The sequence below is a fragment of the Notolepis coatsorum genome (assembly GCF_963971535.1).
Source record: "Notolepis coatsorum genome assembly, chromosome: 18".
Lineage (NCBI taxonomy): Eukaryota > Metazoa > Chordata > Actinopteri > Aulopiformes > Paralepididae > Notolepis > Notolepis coatsorum.
The window spans coordinates 82,597,261-82,611,941 of NC_140182.1; the positions used below are offsets into that span (position 1 = coordinate 82,597,261).

General features: G+C 40.7%; 1 protein-coding gene across 4 annotated transcripts in view; it reads right to left on the reverse strand.

Annotated features, from left to right (window-relative positions):
- The window catches only part of banp (BTG3 associated nuclear protein), a 186,382-nt gene that overhangs the window by 35,715 nt on the left and 135,986 nt on the right, over positions 1 to 14,681 (reverse strand). For all 4 annotated transcript variants that reach the window (XM_084334450.1, XM_084334448.1, XM_084334449.1 and 1 more), the window contains exon 12: positions 3,015 to 3,155. In XM_084334450.1, the coding sequence (XP_084190576.1) occupies positions 3,015 to 3,155 (141 nt within the window). The remainder of the gene's footprint in view (positions 1 to 3,014; positions 3,156 to 14,681) is intronic.

Genomic DNA, 14,681 nt, shown 5'->3' on the forward strand with positions numbered 1-14,681 from the left:
ATAAAATAAAAAGGTGGAATAAAATAAAATGGAATATGAACTAAATTAAGATAGAAGCACAATAGAATAGAATAGAATTATGAAATATTGAACTGGACTCAACAACACAGGCACCAGTCCCATTTCAGGATGTGTTATGAGTCTATTGGTGCGAATATAATGTATACGTTAAAGTAGCTTACTAGTAGTGAGAATGAGTCCTTGTGATCATAAATCACAAAAGCTAAAGTTAATAATAATCAAACCGTAAACAAAGAGGCATATCAACACATTGGACGCCAGCAGCAGGGGGCGCTGATGGCCTTCAGCGCCAGTGCGTTATTCAATGGATATAGTTTTAGAATGCCAAACTTGCGAGTCCTAAAACTATATTTTATAATATACCTATGGATCTAATAACGCCGTCGACTGTCAATGAGTTGCTTCTGGTCAACATGCAAAAAACAGATTGTTTTTTCATCCGTACATTTCCGTTTGAATATGAGTATAGTTTGAGTGATTCTGAGTAATTCCAGGAAAAGACGAGAAAAAGGCATTTTAGTGTAATCCAGTTATCACGTTGTAATATTTCGGCTGATTATCTAATCATCCTGAAATCAACGCTAGATTATTGGTATTATGTCTCCTCGTGTATACATGAAATGTTGCTTGAACCGCGGGGCGGTTCGATTGGCGGGCAATAACGAGTTAACTCGTTCTTGGCGCAGAATGTGTTAAGATGTTAGATCTTAACTCAATCTGCGCCATCCACGTATATATGTATATATATGTGTTTGCTCGACAACCGTTGAACGCCAATCATGTATACCGGTATATACGTTATTTGGTCAGTTTTCCTTTTTTCTTTTTTTAAAATATTCTATTCAGTGTCACGGACCGCTATGTTAGTGTTAAAAAGCATACTGGGACCCGAGGGTGCAGTAGCGGCCAGATAATGCTAGGTGGCAGTATCGAGAGTGCAGTAAACCCTGTTCCAGATTGTGTGTTACATCTAAACCCCTCCAGGTGGAGAATTTTGGTCCAGGCAAGCCTAGCGGTTCACCCGATCACATTGAAACGTGTCCAGGACACTTGATGCATGTGTTGTGCCGGATTATGTCGGGGACCAGATTGACATCAATACTGGAAATCGCGATCAGACAATTGGAATATTCTTTTTGGAATAACCCAGATCAAAGGTAAGGACTATCTGACGTCAATTCCACCTTGATCCTACAATGATTTCATATCAATCCAGCTGATCAGCGTGTGTGGTGTTCAAAACGAATGCTGTTACTGGCGATCAAAGTATCAAAAAATGACCCCCCCCCCCCCCCCCCCCCCCCCCATGCATTCATGATGAAACATAACACCTATTATATACATTTGATTTGGAAATAGTAGCGTGTCCAGGGATGAAACGCCAATGCTTTTAGCAGAATTCACGTAGCGCCCTATAACTCAGCTTTTCAGGAATTAGCCCGGATCACTCTGAAATGATACAATATTCACCACGGGATAACGTGCAGACGTATACATGAAAAAATTCATTATTTGTTGCATGTTCGACGGAAGATACTGACTGTCAAATGACCATAGTATTGTCTCCATAGCTATAATATAGAATATAGATATAGCTCTATAAACAAGGTGACGCACCCCTATCTTTAAAGCGTGGCCCAGTTAGAACGGGATAAGGGTAATGGCTGGCAGTGAATGAGTTCATATGAAAAACTATGTGATTTAATCTTCTATGCCTTAACTTGTCTATTTTGCTGCTATTTTATGTCTGCACTTTTTTGTAAATGTTCATTTTATGCCAATTTTGTGCTCATTTTATGCCTGTCTTTTATTTTTTTACTGTTGTGAAGCACTTTGAGCTGCAATTCCTGCAGGAAAGGTGCTATACAAATAAAGTGTATTATTATTATCATAATCTACATGCTTTGATGATGATCATTTTATATAGCCTATCAGTTGTTTAGGTTTAGGTGATAAAGGAGTCACATACATCGTTCAGCGGCTGCGATCAACAGCCAGGCCTCCGAGCTGCTCTCACATCGGTTGAGCACCTGGGCGAGTCCTGCTACTTCACAGGATGAGGTTCAACCAAATCTAACTTGAAAGCAAAATGTGCTAAATTTATACTGCGCAACTGAAAGCGAGCGCTCCCCAACACCCCCACCCCCCCCCACCCCTTCTAGCGTGCTCCCACGCTCACATGAATGGAGATGAGCCTTCGTCTGTGACTGCGACATAACAACCCACAGTCCCAGGACCTGCCTCTGATCCATCAGCCACTTCTGCCACAACACTCAGTGTAAACACGGTGCAGCCTTTGATGCTCGATAACGGCATAAACGAGGAAATGTTTACTGATAGAGGGAAGGGGTGGGGGGGGGGGGGGGGGGGGGCATGTGACTCAGCTATTTATTATTGTTAAGGTCCAGATACAAACCCATGTGGAGGACGATTGGTGTAGATTACTACTAGGACCTGTTTCACCTCACAGAGTAGAGCAGCCTCAGACTCAGTCGCTTGGAATGTCCTGCCAGACCTTGACTGCAAACTACATACACATGCGTGTCTATCCATACAGTATGTGTGAATGAGAGACTATGACTAGAAGAGAGGGAGAGGAAGAGAGAGAGGGAGGGAGAGAGAGAGAGAAAAAGAGAGGTGGGGAGATAGAAAGAAAGCGAGAGAGAAACAGAGAGAGAGATAGGTGGGGAGAGAGAAAGAGAGAGAGACAGGGAGGTGTGGGGAGAGGTAGATGTGGGGAGAGAGAGGTGTGGAGAGAGAGACAGAGACAAGGGGGTTTGTGTTTCAAAGTTTGAGAGAAACTGAAACAGAATCCATATACTGTAAAAAAAATATATATATATTGTGTCTTTTTGTAAGTGTGATGGTGTTTAGAGCCGCTCCGAATGACTTGAGATCCTATCACCTCCTGAGGCTTCTCAGAGTGAGTGAGTGAGTGAGTGAGTGAGTGAGTGAGTGAGTGAGTGAGTGAGTGAGTGAGTATGTGGGCTCACCTGTACGGTAGCAGTGTGATCAGACACAGGTGCCAGTTGGACATACTGGACCTGTATGTCTGAGGGGAGGGTGGTGCCCTCTACTGTAGTGGCCCCTCCATCAGCTGACGCCACTGCTATGAGCTGAGCCCCACGCAGCACCTGGGAGAGGGAGGGAAACCCAGAGAGAGAAAGCAGATGATAGAGAGAGGGAGAGCAGAGAGAGAGAGCAGAGAACAGAGAGGGGGAGGGGGAGATATAACATAGAGAGGGGGGAGAGAGAGGAGAGAGAACAGAGAGGGGGGAGAGAGAGGAGAGAGAACAGAGAGGGGGAGAGAGGAGAAATAACAGAGATGGGGGGGGGAGAGAGAGGAGAGAGAACAGAGAGAGGGGAAGAGAGAGAGGAGAGAACAAAGGGGGGGAGAGTGAGGAGAGAGAACAGAGAGAGGGGAAGAGAGAGGAGAGAACAAAGGGGGGGGAGAGTGAGGAGAGAGAACAGAGAGAGGGGAAGAGAGAGGAGAGAACAAAGGGGGGGGGAGAGAGAGAGCACAGAGGGGGGGAGAGAGAGAACAGAGAGGAACCATTAATGCCATATTGAGTACATTGTTTTAAGTTAGCGTTACATAATCATTAGCTGGAGGAGACAATTCAGTCTGCATGGCACTACCATTCCAGGTGGTTTTAATATAAATTCTCTGCTCATTCTATGCCCGTCTATAATTATGCCAATTCTATGCTCATTTTATGCCTATGTCTATCTTGTGTCTACATAACCACTGTGAAGCACTTTGGGCTGCAATGCTTGTATGAAAGGTGCTATACAAATAAAGTGTATTATTATTATTATTATTATTATTATTATTATTATTATTATTATTATTATTATTATTATTACCATCTAAGTAATTGTTGGCGTTTGTTTGAACCTGCTTGTACCAAAGGAAGAAGGAAGACGTGCCAGGTTAAGATGCCAATCATATAAAATTACACTAGATTGACTTTAAACAGTCTAAACCTTCTGGTACTCATTGTAATTTTCCTATGTGGCAAACCCAACCGCTTGGTACTCCAAACAGATTAAAACAAATGTCAATAAAATGTTCTCCCATAGACTCCCGATTGCGATTACATTACAGCACATCTGAATGACCTCCACTTGCGTGAGTTCAAAAAGGCAGCGAACTCGCTCAGATTCCAGCTTTGTAATGAACTACACTCGGGAGGATTGCAGTCGATTAGACACCACGCTTGTAAACAAACATTCCCATTTATGACATTTCTACGTGTTTATATTCTTTCTCGCTGGACCCCGGAGGTCAGGGCTACAAAAGCGAATGTCCCTGACCGGCTGGCTGACTCCCCACTGTTGAAGCACTCAGTGTCGTAGCCCGCTGAGCTGCAGGAGGCATCAGACCACAGTGGAGAAAAGACTCACATGCTGCATCAGATCAGAATCAGAAAGGTCTTTATTGCAGAGTAGTTCTCACATACAAGGAATTTCATTAGGTCGTTTTCGGTGCGACATTAACAGACGGATAATAGAATAAAAAGGTGGAATAGAATACAATGGGATATAAACTAAATTAAAATAGAAGCACAATAGGATAGAATAGAATTATAAAAAAAGGCCAGGGCTGTATAACTATGCACAGTGTGGTCAAGTACCGGTATATACACTAATAGGGAGTTACCCGTGTAGTTATTGTTGTTTCCTGCACGGTCCACCTTACTTGAAATTGCAATGCATTTCCAATGGACACATTTCTAAATAGTCTCGTTTAAAACAAATAAAGCATGAACATTGGCATGGTGTACCTTTCTGTGAGTATTCATCCACAATCTATAGCTCAACATGAAACAATTTGCAATTAATCGTAAAAGTAGCAAAATAACAATGTTTACGCTTTCATTCACTGAAGTACTACACTTCACTTTGGCGCTGCTGACTGACGTCACCACAGCGTAGACTCCTGGCTTTAGATTTCCCTTACATTCCATAACACTAGTGCTCTGATGATCATAACCATCTATCTCTAAAGCCAACCACCATTTTTAAAAGCCACTACCACGTTACCATATTTGTATTTATAATTTACATCGTATAACGTTAATTCGCTGCATATTAAATCACTGTAAATACTAATGTAAATCATTGTTTCGTTGTACATTGTGTATATAGTTTATAACGTTATTGTTTTTTACGTAACGTTAGTAGCTAGCTGGCATTCTACTGGTAAGTGTAGTTATTTTTTAAGGACAAATTAAACAACCTTATAACTAATTTTATTTCAACCAAAAATGCTTAAACAATAATGTTAGTGATAGAAGGGAACTCATGTTGTGCAAAAATGGAAAGCTTGCCAATGTTCATGAGGCAGAATTATTACAATAGCCGATAATACATTTTCCCAATGATAAATCCCTATATGGGTGGACCGCGCGGGAAACGTGACATCAGACTACACCTCCCTATTAGAATAAAAATAACAATACAGTGGGATGGAATATTTAGCAGGGCTGTGCAATTGGGTAGTTATGTGCAATGAGTATGAACAGTGAAGTATGACGAGTTTTGATTGTATATACAGTACAAATATATAGTCCAGTAGGGTCTGTTAATGTAACACAGTGGGGGTCCCGAGCCTTGTTGATGAGGCTCACAGCGAACCACAAGAACAAAATGTCAAGAAAATAAAGTCACCTTCACTTACATACTTCACTTAGGTATAGTGCAATTCTGTCATTAGCTAATGCTCCACTCATTCAGCATCACCTGTATGATGCATGTACAATAGTGCTGTATATACCATATATATTTATATTTACCACATATACATATATCCATATCCGTCTGAATATACAGTTTATTGTCACCTACCGGTATATTATTAGCTGATGACACAAATCTCTTTGTCACTGACAAGAATTTTGATTCCCTTATTGATAAGTAGTAGTAGTAGTAGTAGTAGTAGTAGTAGTAGTAGTAGTAGTAGTAGTAGTAGTAAGTAAGTAAGTAAGTAAGTAAGTAAGTAAGTAAGTAAGTAAGTAAGTAAGTAAGTAAGTAAGTAAGTAAGTACGTATTTATAAAGCACCTTTCATACATGTCATGTAGCTCAAAGTGCTGTACACAAACATAGGCATATATAACGATAAAAGCAATAAAGTCACAGTGATCAGTTAAGATCAATGTTTAAAAAATAATAATAATAATAATAATAATAACGTAAAAATGAAAACAGTCAAACATGTCCGTTCAGTAGCAACCGGAAGTAGGAAATGCACTAAACCAATGCACTTGTACAGTAGGTAGCAATGTTAGCTCTTATAACGTTAGTGTAGTTACGTTTTTATTAGTGGTCAGAGTTGGGTCCATAAGGCTTATCCAAGCCCCATGGATCCATCAGTGGTCGCGTATTGTATGCGTATGTACCCGTTCCCTCATCTAAAGAGTTGGGTCCATAGGGCTTATCCAAGCCCTACGGATCCATCAGTGGTCGCGTATTGTGTGCGTATGTACCCGTTCCCTCATCTAAAGAGTTGGGTCCACAAGGCTTATCCAAGCCTCATGGATCCATCAGGCTTTTCCAAGCCATAGCGTCTTTGTGTTATGTCTCATAACGTTAGCCAGTTAGGAAGTAGGAAATGCACTAAACCAATGCACTTGTACTTGTTTAGCAAGTTTCAAGTTTCAAGTTCAAGTTTCTTTAATAGTTGTCATACAGAAGTACAGAATACTTTTATACAAAATGCTTCTTACTGTTACGCTCCAGAGACTGTGCTAGACAAGATAAGTATCAAATAACATAGTATAGCATGTAAATTAGAAGTAGAAAATGAGGTCACAGTGTTCAGTATAGACATATGTACAATGTTCGATGCAGAATAGACATAACTGAGTTACCATATAATATACAATACTATGCAGTGTACTAATATACAATACTATATAGTGCAAAGCAGAAATGGGATGAGGTACAATTTAGGTACAATTTACAGTAAGGTGTACGAGTTGTAGTGCAAATCCTTTATCAATAAATATAAAGTGTGGGGAGTGGGTGCTACAGTGTGTTTGTTTAAAGTGAGTGTGTGCGTGTGGATGTGTGTGCTATGTGCGTTTGATGGTTTATTGTGTAGTGGTCATTGTTCGTTGAGCAGCCTGATGGCCTGGGGATAGAAGCATCTTGAGCAGCAACTGGAAGTAGGAAGTGCATTAGACCAATAACTAGTAGGTAGCAACGTTAGCTCTCATAATGTGCACTAAACCAATGCTAAACCAATATCTAGTAGGTAGCAACGTTAGCTCTCATAAAGTGCACTAAACCAATGCACTTGTTTAGCAGCAACTGGAAGTAGGAAGTGCACTAAACCAATGCACTTGTACAGTACGTAGCAGCGTTGGCTCTCATAACGTCAGTTAGCCAGCAGCTCCGGGTACAGCAGGTAGCAACATTAGCTCTCATAACGTTAGCCCGTTAGCAGCTCCGGGTACTAAAAATAAAGCATCACATTAATAAGACAACAGTAATAAAAGTACGGCAATAGGCAAAGTACAGTAAAATAACATTTCAGTAAAAGATCAATACATAAAAAATATAAACATAATAATAAAAACATTTCAATAAGATACTCGCTTTCACTAAGGCATGGTACACTATTTGTAAGCTAGACTGTATAGGTACGTTTTTAATTTTCCTTTAAAAATGTGTATGGCGCTGGCGTTTCTGATGTGTGTTGGTAGTGTGTTCCATAGTTTTGGGGCATAGTTGGCAAATGCCATACTTCCTATCCTCTTTTGGTTTCTGGGTGTGTCTAGTAAACCTGTAGTGGATGACCGTAGCGTTCTTGAGGGCAGATAACTAACTAGGGAATTTGCTATGTATTTTGGGCCTTGCTCATTAAGAGCTTTATATGTCAGGAAAAGGACCTTAAAATCAATTCTATGAGTTATTGGAAGCCAGTGCAGAGTGGCTAGGACTGGAGTGATATGTTCTCTTCTCTTTGTATGAGTTAGTAATCGAGCTGCAGAGTTTTGGATAAGCTGAAGCTTCCCAATGGTTGCTTTGGGAAGACCAGTGAACAGTGCATTACAATAGTCAAGCCGGCTTGAGACAAAAGCATGAATCAGTGTCTCTGCATCCTTTTTATTTACGAAAGGTCTTACTTTCGCTATGTTTCTTAGGTGGAAGAATGACGTTTTCATGGCCTTATTAATATGAGACTTAAAGGTCAGGTCTGAGTCCAAGATGACACCTAGGCTTGTAACCTCAGTTTTTACATAGGATGACAGACTCCCCAGGTTTTCACACAGCACTTCCCTTTTCGCTTTTGGGCCGATCAATAGGATTTCGGTCTTGCTTTCGTTTAATTTTAGGAAGTTATTGTTCATCCACTTGTTTATTGCTAACAGACAGTTTGTAATGGACTGTATGGCTGTAGTGTTATTTGGTTCTGCGGAGATATATAGTTGTGTATCATCAGCATAACTATGGAAGCATACATTGTGGTCTCGAATGATGTCCCCGAGGGGCAGCATATATAGTGAGAAGAGTAATGGACCAAGGCAGCTTCCTTGTGCAACTCCAAAGTTGCTGTCATGTTTCTCGGATACATTGTCTCCAAGCTTAACATAGAACCTTCTCCCCTTAATGTATGTTATGAGCCAATTTAGTACATGATCGGAAAAGCCAACTAGTAGTAGTTTATTCAGTCATCATCTCACACAATACAATATACACAATAATTAACAATTGATTTTACAGTGAGTGAAAAGATACAGACTGAAGCATAATGCTTATATATGCCTGTCCTACAGTATATTCTTAACAAAATTAAGACTCAAAAACAGTATTCTAAAAGAAAATAGCAAAAAAAACAGTATTATTCACCTTTGTAGTTTTCAAAAATAGCTTTACAACCAAAAGTGAATTACCCATTCTTAACTGTATATCAGCATTGTTCCACAAGTTAAACCCAATAATAGAAATACACCTCCTTGTAATCCCTTTCTTAGCTTTATGAACAGTAAATGTACAAATATCTCTCAAATCATATTTTCTTTCATGTATTGAAAAAAACCTTTGCACCCCGTCTTGGAGTAACTTTGCTTTAGCTCTGTACATTATTTGCATAGTTTTATAATAAACCAAATCATTAAATTTCATAATATGAGACTTTATAAACAAGGGATTTGCACAAACCAATTACATAATCCAACATTGTGTAAACAACTAACATATTCCAGTTAACTGTATCTTTTTAAAATTATTCGTTACGAATATATCCATACTTCCATTGTGTCCGGGACATCCAGTGAAATCGCTTCGTGCGACAGTGTCCTCTTGCAGAGGGAGGTTGCTACAAAGCATGCCATCTAACTACAAACTTCATATAAAATGACTCTGCTATAGAGGGTTTTCTCCACGTCCCAATTTAGTCGTTGTGCCAATTCCCCCCCTCCCCTACCTGGTTGTTGTGCGCATGTTCTCCTACTGGTCGGTACAAGGGAACCCTGAAGTCATCCGCACGCTTCCTCCGACACGTGCGGCGACAGCCAGTGACTCTTTTTTCACCTGGCAGCGAGGACTCTCATTGGTGAAGTGTAACGCGTGGGAGGTCACGCTGCCTTCCTCAAGTCCTGCCCAGACCTGACCTGTAGGCGTCGCTGTCCACAACGCCAGTTTCCCACCCACGGCTTCCTACCCCTAACTCAGCCAAACGAGTTAGTATGACGATCAGCCCGAGCCAAGGCAATGCTGACTCCGGGAGTCGAGACCACAGCCTCTTGCATTGGTGACGAGCGCAATCTCCGCTACGCCACCTGACCGCATTCATAAAGATTATTGTCCGCCACCTTGGTTTCATTCGGAAAAGACGAACGGCGGATTCATTTTCAACCGTCGGTGTTAATTCCATTATCTATGTGGATTCATTTGTGTCTTTAACATACATAGCTGTCTGCTACAGTATGTCATATATGTCATTGTTATCTATGAAATGCTGAATTAATGTCAGGCCTACGTCTTCAATGTTGAGTATTGATTTTTGACTGCCTTCATGCTTTTCTTTTTTCTTTTCATATTTAAAAATGTTATTACTAATTACATTCTGTGTTTGTATTATTTCCTTGTGAGGACCCCAGGAGGACTAGCGGCCACTTATTTGGCAGCTAATGGAGATCCAAATAAAAGATAATATAAGATAATCCTTTATGCGAGTGCCATAGCAGCATGGGGGGGGGTACAGGTATGTGCAGGGTAATAGTAGAAATAAATATAAATAAATATAGGCAATACAATTTGATCTGAATATAAAAATATGAGAACAAATAAACAGTGTAAACAAAGGTGCAGATGAGGCTCTGTATGCCCTATCGGTTATATTATACGTTACAATAAATATAGGCAATAAAGAATTTGAATCTGAATATATACTATGAGTAAGAGTAAAAGTAAACAGTAAACACAAGGTGTAGTATACACAAGGTACCCATGATGGCATGATGTGTAAAACAATATAATTAAATAATAAACAATACACACAAGCATTCCCTAGCTCCTTCCCCCTCTCCTTTTCCTTTTCCTCTCCTCTCCTCCTCTCCTCTCCCCGTTTATACATAAATTAGAGAGGGACTTTATGGTCCATTCCATTCAATTATATTTACATGTTTTGTTTTCCCCGAGCTGCATAACACGATATGCTAGTTAAGGCTTAGGTTTTGTTAAATTTTAGTCCAATAAAAAAATATATATAAATGATTAGCGCACAAGGGAGAGGGATATGGGAGGGGGGTTCCCAACCTCCTCTCCCTCATCGGGTTCGGCTTTGGCCATCAATCCTGTGGTTTCTACATGCCAGCGGAATGCCTCGGACAAAGAACCTCAGGATCTCAGAGGGACGATATTTTCTGACTATTATCTAAAGATGGTCAAGCTGGAGTGTTGTGTACGTTAACACATTCGGGGCCAACCACGGACATGTCCGTGTTTCGGATCCAACTCTTGAGGGCCAACCACGGATATGTCCGTGGCAAGGTTGTTTTGGCTTTTATTCCATTGTAATGTCACCGAGCGGCACTGCAGATTTACCCTACTCTTGGAATTCGGAAAAGTGCATTACCGGCTAGATCCTCATAGGGGCGCTGTCTCGATAATGCAGTGTTCCCTGTTAGAGACCGGTGTTTTATTTAAATTTTTTTATGAATGGATTTTTCTGTTAGCCTACAGCTATGCGTGTAGCCGATCGCCTGAAATCGTTTTTGGGACGCTGAATTCAGTATGCAGTAAAGGATTATAGCATCAGCCAATGGACATATGGATCTAGCAGATGGCGATCGATAACTGGGAAATCCTTTTTGCAGTCCAACCGGCCACAGGTAAGAGCTATTTGACGTCAATTACAGCCCAATCGGGCCATGCTTTGATAGCCATCCACCCGGTCAGCAAATTAGGCTACTGAGGCTAATGCCGTTATTGGTAATCAATAATCAGAAACGACGTCGTCGTCCCCCCCCCCCCCCCCCCTTTCATGCATTCATGGTGGACCATGATACTGATCAAATGCATTTTGATTTTTATCTCTAGCTTGTCTATGGCCGAAACGCCATTCGATTTAACGTTATTAGCTTAGCGACCTGTATCTCACGTTCCAAGAAATACCCCAGAAAATTCTGCTATAACATTCATATTCAAGACGCTATAAAATGGGAACGTATTGATGAAAAAAGTATTTGTTTAAGGCATATTGAAGGGACGGTTTATAGTGTCAATTGACAATGAGAATGGACAGATAGCAATAATATAAAGTGTAGATTTAGCTCTACAAACAGCCTCACGCACAATGAAACCTTATTATGATATGCTGGAGTGGGGTCCGTCTAATCCCCGTGGCCGTCAATGTGTTAATAGTTAAAGAGAGTACTAGAGGATGCGTACTTTCTGGAGGTATAAAACGACTTTACTGTCCACTAGGGCTGACTTCTACTAGTCGAAAGGTAACGTAGTCGACTGCCAATCTCTCAGTCGAATGCATTCTTTCCAAAAGCAAAGAGGCCTAGAAGCGTGGCTGACGCTAATGGCGCGCATACCAGAGAGGCTAACTGCCTAAGAAAACGGGCACAGAGGCACTGAAAGAGGATTTCACCCATCTAATGAAAACACTAGACAAATATCAAGATGTATCCATCAGTGGACCAATTGCATGCTTTCACAGAGGACAAGAAGCCTTCAGTCGACTCCTTCAGACATTAAGCACCCCCACAGCGAAAAATGGAATGATCCCCCCCAAAAAATAAATATATATATATATATATATATATATATTGGCATTTACTGGCAGTCGACTATGGGCACATTTTGGCCAATCATAGTCGACTATACAAATCCTTAGTCGGGGACAGGTCTACTGTACACAGACGTTCCTCATCTGAAGGGTTTATTGTAGAGCAGTGTAGCACAGCTGTGAGTGTCGTCAGGTGTCGCTATAGATTGCTAGGCAACACACACACACACACACACACACACACACACACACACACACACACACACACACACACACACACACACACACACACACACACACACACACACACACACACACACACACACACACACACACACACACACACACACACACACACTTGTAGAGCGCCGCCATCTAATTGGATAGCATAGCTTGCATGTGCCAACAGACATGCAAACTTTGCTACGATACAAACATGCTGTCGAAGCAGACAAAAAAAGCCTCTTTGAAGCTTGTTAGAAGCCTGAGAGAAGTTTGTCAAAGGGTTTAGTTTCTTTCTAGTTTGAAATAAAGCCACGCCACCATTTAATGACCACATGTTCCCATTGAATGACTGAATGAATGACTGACTGACTGAATGAATGAATGAAAACTTTATTTAACAGATTGCAGAATGGGTACAATACAGTACGGCTCAATACACACAATTGTTAAGGGGATGCAGACCAGAGAAAGACGTTTGTCTTGTTTACATCAGGGTCCCCCATTTTCAATTCATAGTGACATTTATGACATACACAACATCATGACATTTATGGCATAGGGACATACTTGACATACAGGTATATAGTACTGTTACATTTGTGACATATAGGATATGCAAATATACAGTACTGTTACCCATAGATCCTAACATATGATGGGGAGGAGACTGTACATTCATGAAATGCACTCTCTCCCAGTCTCACAGCTCCATACTGTGTTTAATACTGCGTGTACTGTGTGTCTAATATGGCGTGTACTGTGTGTCTAATACTGCGTGTACTGTGTGTCAAATACTGCGTGTACTGTGTGTCTAATACTGTGTGTACTGTGTGTCTAATACTGTGTGTACTGTGTGTCTAATACTGTGTGTACTGTGTGTCTAATACTGTGTGTACTGTGTGTCTAATACTGTGTGTCTAATACTGTGTGTACTGTGTGTCTAATACTGTGTGTCTAATACTGTGTGTACTGTGTGCATAATACTGTGTGTACTGTGTGTCTAATACTGTGTGTACTGTGTGTCTAATACTGTGTGTACTGTGTGTCTAATACAGTGTGTGCTGTGTGTCTAATACTGTGTGTACTGTGTGTCTAATACTGTGTGTACTGTGTGTACTGTGTGTCTAATACTGTGTGTACTGTGTGTCTAATACTGTGTGTCTAATACTGTGTGTACTGTGTGCCTAATACTGTGTGTACTGTGTGTCTAATACTGTGTGTACTGTGTGTCTAATACTGTGTGTACTGTGTGTTTAATACTGTGTGTACTGTGTGTCTAATACTGTGTGTACTGTGTGTCTAATACTGTGTGTACTGTGTGTCTAATACTGTGTGTCTAATACTGTGTGTACTGTGTGTCTAATACTGTGTGTCTAATACTGTGTGTCTAATACTGTGTGTACTATGTGTCTAATACTGTGTGTACTGTGTGTCTAATACTGTGTGTACTGTGTGTCTAATACTGTGTGTACTGTGTGTCTAAAACTGTGTGTACTGTGTGTCTAATACTGTGTGTACTGTGTGTCTAATACTGTGTGTACTGTGTGTCTAATACTGTGTGTACCGTGTGTCTAATACTGTGTGTGCTGTGTGTCTAATACTGTGTGTACTGTGTGTCTAATACTGTGTGTACTGTGTCTAATACTGTGTGTACTGTGTGTCTAATACTGTGTGTACTGTGTGTCTAATACTGTGTGTACTGTGTGTCTAATACTGTGTGTACTGTGTGTCTAATACTGTGTGTCTAATACTGTGTGTACTGTGTGTCTAATACTGTGTGTCTAATACTGTGTGTACTGTGTGTCTAATACTGTGTGTACTGTGTGTCTAATACTGTGTGTACTGTGTGTCTAATACTGTGTGTCTAATACAGTGTGTACTGTGTATCTAATACTGTGTGTACTGTGTGTCTAATACTGTGTGTACTGTGTGTCTAATACTGTGTGTCTAATACAGTGTGTACTGTGTGTCTAATACTGTGTGTCTAATACTGTGTGTACTGTGTGCATAATACTGTGTGTACTGTGTGTCTAATACTGTGTGTACTGTGTGTCTAATACTGTGTGTACTGTGTGTCTAATACAGTGTGTGCTGTGTGTCTAATACTGTGTGTCTAATACTGTGTGTACTGTGTGTACTGTGTGTCTAATACTGTGTGTACTGTGTGTCTAATACTGTGTGTCTAAT